Consider the following 8837-nt stretch of genomic DNA (forward strand, 5'->3'; position numbering starts at 1 on the left):
CGAGAGGCGAGCAACTGCTGGGGCCCTGCGGGCTGCTTTCCTTCTCCTTCTTGGAATCGCAAGGGGCACTTCATGGGGCGTTCGTTGCATGTTAGCTAAAATTTTGCCTTGAATAACTGAGGTAGGCAGATCCTATTTGTTTGAAACTTTAAATAGCTGGCTATATTATTTGATGTTAATCAGCCTGGAGTGGCATATTTTATTAGTAACGAATAGGTGTGACTGCAGTGAAATCTGCTGAGAATGACTTTGGAGTGCAGGCAGAAGAAGGTTCTGCTGGGCCCGTGTGAGATCCACTCTGGAGTAGGGCTGGGGGCTCCCGGCTCTCATGTCCTGATGGTCTCATTGTAGAGTGGATGCCTTCCAGGCCCGGCCTCAGCTGAGGATTGCTGTTGCTGCTTCTTGCAGTCTTAGAAACATAGAAGCATAGAAGCAGAGCAAGTCAGAAGGGGCCTCCCAGGCCATCTAGTCTGACCTCTGGCACCAGCTGGCTCCACTCACGACGTGCCCACCATGTGCACATGCAGCCCATCTTTGAACACCCGCACTGATGGGGCCTCAGCGACCTCCCATGGAAGTCCATTCCACACCCTCGGGGTCCTAACTGCCAGGAAGTGCTTCCTGGCTTATAAATGGAACCTTGGTTCCCTGAGCTGTGCTTCGTTGGAGCGTTTACTGCCTTCCTCTGCAGCAGAGGTCTTTTCCTGGTGGTGGCAGGTAGCCGTGCCCTGGCCCTCACCTCTCCTGCAGTGGCTCTCTTGCCGTTTGTGGTTCCAGGCTGGGGGTCCTGCTCGTCCCCCAAGGCCTCATCAGCCCCAGCCTCCCCAAGCGGAGAGAACCTGCTTCCCAGCTCCAGATCAGTGCCAGGAGAAGGAGGAGGCTGTGTTGGCCTCCTCCTCCTGTGGGTGACATGCCTCCATGTCTCCTCGATTGTTCCTCCTGTGGCCCCTCCCTCAACCCTCTGTCTGGAGGGGGACTGCTCCTGGGGGCCTGGAGAGTTCTCTTGGCCCTCAGGCACCTCCCCTCCTCCTCTAGGAGGGTCACCCGCATGCACCGAGAGCAAGTGTATCCCTGCCTCTCCTGAAGGAGAAGGGCGAACATGTTGCAGCTGTCGCAGTGGACAGCAACACCCGTGACTCCCGACAAGGCCATCTCCTGTCCTGCCAGTGGGAATCCTTCAGAGACCCTACCTTGGTCCCCTGCCTGGTCTGTCCTGCACTACCCCTCACTCGCCCAGTTCTCCCAGACAACCTTCCACACACAAACACAAGGATAAAATAAAAATTTAAATTGGAGGAAAACAAAACAAAACCAAAAACCAAAACAAATAAACACAAACTTGACCCCCAGGGAAGGGAGTATCTGGGCAGCCCAGGGCCACAGCTAAGGGACGCAGACAAGGGATGCTGCCCTTATCACGTCACCCTTAATGCAATGCCGTTGGTGCTGTCAACGGCTGAGTGTGGCCTTATCAGTCCCTCAGGCTGGTGGCCCCGCCTGTCTGCTTTCTCCTGGCACCTCTAGCCTCTCTGGCCCCACCTCCCTTCCTCTCCGCTGCTCCTGCCCCCCTGCCCCTCTGCCCAGCTCCTCCCTTGCCTTCGCCAATCCCCTGGCCACTCAGCCCTCTCTCCCAGCCTGTGACTCTGCTGCTCCGCTGCTCTGCCAAGAGGCCAGAGCCAAAAGGGCTTGCAGTGGCTGAGCGCGGCCTTATCAGTCCCTCAGGCCAGTGGCCCCACCTGTCTGCTTCCTCCTTGCCCCTCTAGTCTCTCTGGCCCTGCCCCCCTTCCTCTCCGCTGCTCCTGGCCCTCTGCTCCCCTGCCCAGCTCCTACCTTGCCTTGCCAGTCCCCTGGCCACTCATCACTCTCTCTCAGCCTGTGCCTCGGCTGCTCTGCCAAGAGGCCAGAGCCAAATTTGTCTTGTGGGCAAATAGCCTGGGAATGTCCAGCAACTGCTTTGCGGCATGTCCTCTTGGGCAAGAATGTCAACTGTGCAGTTTGCTGAGGGGAGGTTGGATCATTAGGCCCGCAATGAGCTGCTGTCTGGTGCTGGGCTAGTTCTTCACACAGTGAGAGTTACTTCTGCTTTCCACATTGGGCTACCGTTAGATCTTTTTCCTGTGCTTTTTTGGGTGGCTTTGGATACAGTGCAGTAGAGATGAACTGTATAATGAAAACTTATATGCGTATGGCAAACACAGACATTAAAAGAATAGGTCGTGAATATCATTGCTTTAGTTTGTTCACTTGTAAGCACCAGTGGTTCAAAGAACACGTGGGATGGAAATTGGGTACAGCATTTTGGGTCCCTGGGTTGGGAGCACTGAGAAATTACATTATCAAGACTGGGCTCCTACTATGATGCAGAACTAAGGGCAATGCTGCTGCTGTTGGGATGGGTCTGAGAAGGGCAGAAAGGGTGATATTTATGGTTAGGAATGTCCTGCTCAGTCACTGCCATAATTTCCCACATCAACTTGCCAGGAACATCCTCTATATTTTTACCACCTCCCCAAGTGTTAAACTCCAGATGAAATCCCCAAATAAATTCCCATTATCCTCTCTATCCTCTCTAAAATTCAAGTGAGATAGGCTAACAGTATCAGTTATCAATTACACACACACACACACACACACACACACACACACCTTCTATCGGAAGCTGATTGCTACTCAGGTAGCTTCCCATGCTCCCATGTTACCTTGGTGCCGTGAATTTTTATTGTTCATTGGTGTGCCACATGATGCTCACCCAGCACATCCAAAGAGGCTGCATTTCCCCCTCTTAATGTGCAGAGGGGATTTGAGAGTGTCAGGGCAGCTGGCAAACTCAGAAGACATGGGGGCTGTAGAATATTGAGGAAAGATGTAGCACGGGCAGTGAGAGACTACCATTCAGAGACTGACTGGATCGTATCAATCAGAATGCATGGAAAACCTATCAATATAACCATCTTTCAGCTCTACACTCCGAAATATGATGCTGAAGCGCAACAACAAACGCTGCATTTCTCTTAGGCAGCTGTTCAAGAGAAATTGCTAACAAGACGTGCTAGTCATTGTGGCTGACTGGAGCACCGAAGCCAGAAGCAAGGCAGAAAGCAGTGCTCCAGAAGAATTGTACTGGAAGTCAAGCAAAGCACGAGAAGGGCCAGAGGCCAGAAGAAAAGCAGGAGAATGCAGGGCAGCCACAGGGGCCTTTTACCGTGGAGAGCAGGGGAGATTGTCATGAAAAGAGCAACAATAGTTTGATTTGTCCCACAATTTGCAGAGTCCCCTGGCAACACCTTCTTCTAGGTTGACCCTCAAAAAGGACGGAAGAGTCTCAGGAAAATAGATGAGTTTTGACGCACAATGTTGTGAGCAAGTCTCTCCTTCCTCTTTCCTCTCCAGCAGGCACAGACAGGAATTTAGAAGCACTAAACTTTTCTTAGCGCTCAGAGGAGTCGGGTGATCTGGGTTCCAATCTCTGCTCAGCCATGGAGCCAACTGGGTGACGGTGGGGCAGCCGCAGACTCTCAGCCCAGTCTCCCTCCATGGTTGTTCCTGTGGGGAAAAGATTGAGAGTAAGAGGCAGAGAAAGATGTAAACCACTTTGTGTTCTTAAAAAAAAAAGAGAGACATTCTATACATCAATGAATAATAGTACCACACCAATCGCAGTAACATTCTCCTTGAGATGTAGGAGAATGCCAGCCTCTGCCCCTGTGAAAGGTTGAACCCAAATGGAAACTTCCCCTGCTTTCCTCCCTTTCAGAACAGCTTCTGAGTCCCTGCTTGGGGAGGATCCTGGCACTTGAGGGCTGGGCAGCAGAAATGCCAGACACTTCTGAGGGGGCCTGCTAGCTTCGTGGAGCCAAGGCACTCCTTCTCCACCACCCCCACCCCACCAGCTCTGAAATGCCTCCTGTCTTTCCCAAGGTGGGCTCTGCCTGAGAATCTTCATCAGGTAACCATGAAACTGCTGAGGCATCTGCCTAGCACTGCCCCTCCACTGCCCCACCAGAACTGGGAGGTTCTCTGTGAGCAGGGGGTGATGTCCTAGAGCTGGGCCCCTTGTGACACAGTGATCCACAGTGGCCTTTAGAGGCCTGGAAGCCACCCCCTCTCTTAATGAGCCACAGAGAATTGCACTGAGTGATGGAACCCAACCAGGGAGGACCGCAGCCAGACGTCTTTCCCATATCCTCAGGCCGAAACAGATGGAGCTCATCCAGCCAACCGGATGAGAGGCGTCTTGGGGCACTTTGATTCTAAAAGGGCTGCAAACGAGGGACCAAGTCAGAGCAGAGGCGGGTGCTTTCAACTGCTGTGCAACACGTCGTGGCCTGCCGCTCAGTGACTCGCCTGCTGCCCAGGTGTCTCTGCCTTCACTGAGCTTCTCCCAACTGGGAACAGCAATTTGGGTGCTGCTGCTCAGGCCAGAAATAGCTAAACTTTGGTTTTAAAAAATGGTTCTGACAGGGGCTTGTCAGAACCATTCATGGCACCTGCAAAGGCCTAGCATACAGGCTAGTGAGCCCTAATCACAGTTGCTGTTGCGAGGATAGAATGGAGGGGAGGAGAACCTTGTGGCCAGCCATGGATTAGTTTCTAGAGGTGGAACTCTGGGAGAGAAATGCAATGCAAGATGATGAAGACGAAGAAGAAAAAGAGGAGAAGGAAGATGAGGATGAGGAAGATGATGACGATGATGGCACAGCAGCAGCAGCAGAAGAAATCTGGATGCGAACTACATCTGTGGAGCTGGAGCCAGGGGCTGTCATGGCATTGCAGCTGGCAGGGCTTGGGCTGAGACTGCAAGAAGGGCTTTGACCAGCTCTTCACCTTGGCAGGCTGCTCAGTCACTTGCCATTGCCTGGAGGATGGAAGGCATGAACGAGTGTGTACAGAACTTCTAGTTAGCAGGATGAATGGCTGGATATCACCATCACATGTCCATCAAATGCAGTGCAAACAGTGACAGTGGCACTGAATGCATCTCCAGAAATTGCTGCATGTGAATAAATTCTCACCCATACGAATAACCCTTAAAGGAAAAAATTCTGAACTAAAGGGACCTCCCCCCTCCCTCCCGAATGCTGAATGTCTCTGAAAGGAAAGCTGGCATTGATGATTTCAAGTTCTTTATCAAAAATAGATGTTGCCTTTGAAAATAAAAGTTGCATGTCACAAGCAAACACAAGACACTGTGGCTACTTCCCTAGTAGAAGCAAACAGATGAACTAATTTTGATTTTCAGTGAAAGTGATGTCAGGCCACATTGACAGCAGTGACCATCAACAGCAGAAGTGAAAGAGTGAGGTCATCAGCCCAGGGTGCCCGGTGTCACTAATACCTTCAGCAAGTGGGAGAAGCCCAGAACACGAAGCAGCCTCCACACAGCTGTCCGATCAGAGTGGATTTCCCCATGCTTGCTAATAAGAGCCAGTGCTGATGGGTGTCATACTGCAGCTCAAGCACCAGGTGGCGCCATTGCACAACGCAGAGGAGAAATCTGGTGCAATTGCTCTCCAGAAGCCCAGAGCAGGAGGCGAAGGGATCTGAGTGAGAAAGGGAGGACCGGCATCACCAGCGGGTCTCTGGGCACTTTGTGAGGAGAGGCCACCGTGCTGCTTGCTGGAGAAATCAGGAAAACGCGGCTGCTCGCTCTGGAAGCGTGCTCGGGCCGGTCAGCTGCGGCAGCAGCCCCAGGAAGAGCCACCCTGCCTCTCAGACCACCGGGCGGGTGAGGCTGGACGATGGAAGGGCGCCCCCAGGGCAGGCAAGTGCGGTCTTTTTTCTTGTGTCTCTGTGTACTTGTGCCAATGTGTGAGTCCTTCCTGTATTCCGTGCCAGAGGAGAAGAAAAGCGGCTCTGTGGTGGTGAACGTGCTGCAGGATCTGCGAGTGGAGGGCAGGGAGCTGTCCGCTCGGAGGGCCCGGCTGGCTTCCAAGAGCGCCAAGCAGTATTTCCGGCTGGACCCTCATTCCGGGAACATCCTCCTGCAGGAGCGCATCGACCGGGAGGCGCTCTGCGGCCAGAAGGACCCCTGCGTCCTGCTCTCCGAGGTCGTGCTGGAGGACCCCCTGCAGCTGCACCGCATTGAAATACAGATCGAGGATGCGAATGACCATCCCCCCAGATTCTCCAAGGAGAAAATCTTCCTTGAAATACCTGAGCAGACTCCCATATACACACAATTCCCTTTGGAGGGAGCTCAAGATGCAGACATTAGAGAAAATGCTGTTCAGAATTACACTTTGAGTCCTAATGAGCATTTTAGACTGGAAGTGCAAACTAGCAGGGATGGCAGCAAATACGCAGAGCTGGTGCTGGAGAAACCTCTGGACCGGGAGGTGAATGCGCAGGTGACACTGGTGCTGACAGCTGTGGACGGAGGGATTCCCCAGAGATCGGGCACAGCACAAATATTAATTAATGTTCTGGATGCCAATGACAACTTCCCTCAGTTTGCACAATCCCTGTATGAGGTCAAGCTCAGGGAAAACAGCCCTTTGGGCACACTAGTGGCTAAGGTTGAAGCCAGTGACAAAGATTTTGGCTCCTATGCAGAAATCACGTATTCCTTCAGCCAAGTGCCAGAAATTGTTCTCAGAACGTTCAAGTTGAACAGACAGACTGGGGAAATCAGCTTGATAGGTCCAGTTGATTATGAAGAAAAGAGCAATTACGAGCTGAGCATCCAAGCCACGGATGGAGGGGGGCTCTCTGCCTACTGCAAGGTCCTTGTGGAGGTGGAGGATGAGAACGACAATGCCCCTGAGGTGGCTGTGACCTCCATCACCAGCCCCCTACCAGAGGACTCGCCTGTGCAGACGGTGGTGGCCCTCTTCAGTGTCACGGACCCTGACTCCGGAGACAATGGCAGGACCACCTGCACCATCGACCCCAGCCTGCCATTTGCGCTGAGAGCCACTGAGAACAGCTACTACCAGCTGGTGACCCAGTGGCCCCTGGACCGAGAACGGATCACCGAGTACAACATGACTGTCAAGGCCACGGACCGAGGCTCTCCCCAGCTCACTTCACTGACAGTGATCAGCATTCCCATCTCGGATATCAACGACAACCCTCCGGTGTTTGAACGCCCCCTCTACGAAATGCAGGTGCGAGAGAACAACATTCCAGGACTGCTGATCGGCTCAGTCCACGCCTCTGACCTGGACGCAGAGCAGAACGCCAAGCTGACCTATGCGCTCCTGCCCGGGAAGGTCGGGGACAGCCCGGTGTCCTCCTATGTCTCCATCAACTCCGAGACCGGGAACCTGTACGCCCTGCGATCCTTCGATTACGAGAACATGAGGGAGCTCCGTGTGATGGTGAGGGCCCTGGACAAGGGCTCCCCCCCGCTCAGCTCGCAGGCCACTGTCCGCGTTCACGTGGTGGACGAGAACGACCACGCACCCTTCATCCTGCACCCTCTGCAGAACAGCAGCTCCCCATCCAGTGACCTGGTCCCACGCGGGGCCGAGGCCGGCTACCTGGTCACCAAGGTGGTGGCCACGGACCACGACTCAGGGCAGAACTCCTGGCTGTCCTACCAGCTGCTGAAGGCCACGGAGCCGGGCCTGTTTGTGGTGGGTGCCCAGAACGGGGAGGTGAGGACGACGCGGCCGGTCCAGGCTCGGGACAGCTCCAAGCAGACCCTGGTGGTGGCCGTCAGGGACAGCGGCCACCCGCCCCAGTCTGCCTCCGCCACGCTCAGGATCCTGCTCGTGGACGGCTTCTCCGACCCCTACATGAAGATGGTGGATGTCCCCCGGCACGAGGAGGCTGAGGAGGAGGGCCGCACCCTGACCATGTACCTGATCGTTTGCCTGGCTGCCATCTCCTCTGTTTTCCTGTTGTCCATCACCATCTTCGTTGCGGTCAAGATCCAGAAGCACCGGAAGCTCTCCAGAGCCCTTCCTGCAGTATCTGCGTTCCCTGTGGAGCCCATTTCCCAGGAGAACGGGGAGGATTCTGGCTCGCTCTCCCAGGCCTTCAACTATGAGGTTTGCCTGGCCGGCGGGTCCCTGGACAGCGAGTTCCGCTTCCTCAGGCCGCTCTTCCCCATTTTTTCCATGGAGACTCCCAACACTCAGGTGAACACCAGGAATCCAGCCTGCTCCACACAGCAGCCAAGCCTTGCAGAGGAAAGCCAGCCCTCTTTCCAGGTGAGCACATACATGGTCTAATTCCAATCTGAATTGATCGTTCGTCTGTATTGTTTATGTAGCACCCTTGACCAGTGAATTTCTAGATGCAGCCCTGAATGTACTGAACTCTGGCAAAATGGAGCACATGCCTTTCACATTCCACTTTACCTTTCTCCTTCCGTGGCTTTTTTTATGTTCTGCTGATTTCTGGGGGAACACATGAATGATACCTCACATGGTGGCCTGTGAAACTTCTGGAACACCTAGAGGTTCATGAACATAATATATGGGGCATCGCATATAACATTTCCACACAGCTCTCAGACCAGACTAGCCTTTTGCTGTAACGCTGAGCCAGAAGCTGAGCTGAGTGGAAGGGACAAAGCGGCTTGAGAGGAGCCTCTTGTGGCTCTTCGTGGAGCGGTTCTTCAAAGCGCAGAGTGAGGATCCCCCTCCAGGGGTCACCCTCTCTGAGTGTGGCCAGCCCTCCCCTGCATCAGAGGCCCCCTAGGGCCCAGGCTTTGGACCTGGCCATGTTATGTGCATGTCTGGGGACTGGAATCCCTTACAGCCAACACAATGGCTCCTATGCCTTTGGGTCCAAGTGTCTGAGGCTTCCTTGCTAACATCCTTCATTCAGCTTTTCCATCAGTAGAATGCCTTCATGTCTTCTACAGTAGCAGGGACTTATCCGTTTGC

The 8837-nt window shown here is 53.8% G+C and overlaps 2 protein-coding genes across 3 annotated transcripts in view; both read left to right on the plus strand.

The window, feature by feature from the left end:
- Nucleotides 1-3345, plus strand: part of LOC123019782 (protocadherin beta-1-like) — a 5181-nt gene extending 1836 nt beyond the window's left edge. The window contains exon 2 of the mRNA XM_044422848.1: nt 3295-3345. Within this exon, the coding sequence (XP_044278783.1) occupies nt 3295-3345 (51 nt within the window). The remainder of the gene's footprint in view (nt 1-3294) is intronic.
- A 2423-nt stretch (nt 3346-5768) lies between these two features.
- The window catches only part of LOC123019787 (protocadherin beta-16-like), a 4332-nt gene continuing 1263 nt past the window's right edge, over nt 5769-8837 (plus strand). Inside the window, exon 1 of one of the 2 annotated variants that reach the window (XM_044422854.1) lies at nt 5769-7928. In XM_044422854.1, coding sequence (XP_044278789.1) covers nt 5805-7928 — 2124 coding nt within the window. In that variant the 5' untranslated portion in view covers nt 5769-5804. The remainder of the gene's footprint in view (nt 7929-8837) is intronic. The other variant, XM_044422853.1, reaches the window with a different exon arrangement.

Source organism: Varanus komodoensis, unplaced genomic scaffold (genome assembly GCF_004798865.1).
Source record: "Varanus komodoensis strain SLA01 unplaced genomic scaffold, ASM479886v1 scaffold137, whole genome shotgun sequence".
In the NCBI taxonomy this organism is placed as follows: Eukaryota; Metazoa; Chordata; class Lepidosauria; order Squamata; family Varanidae; genus Varanus; species Varanus komodoensis.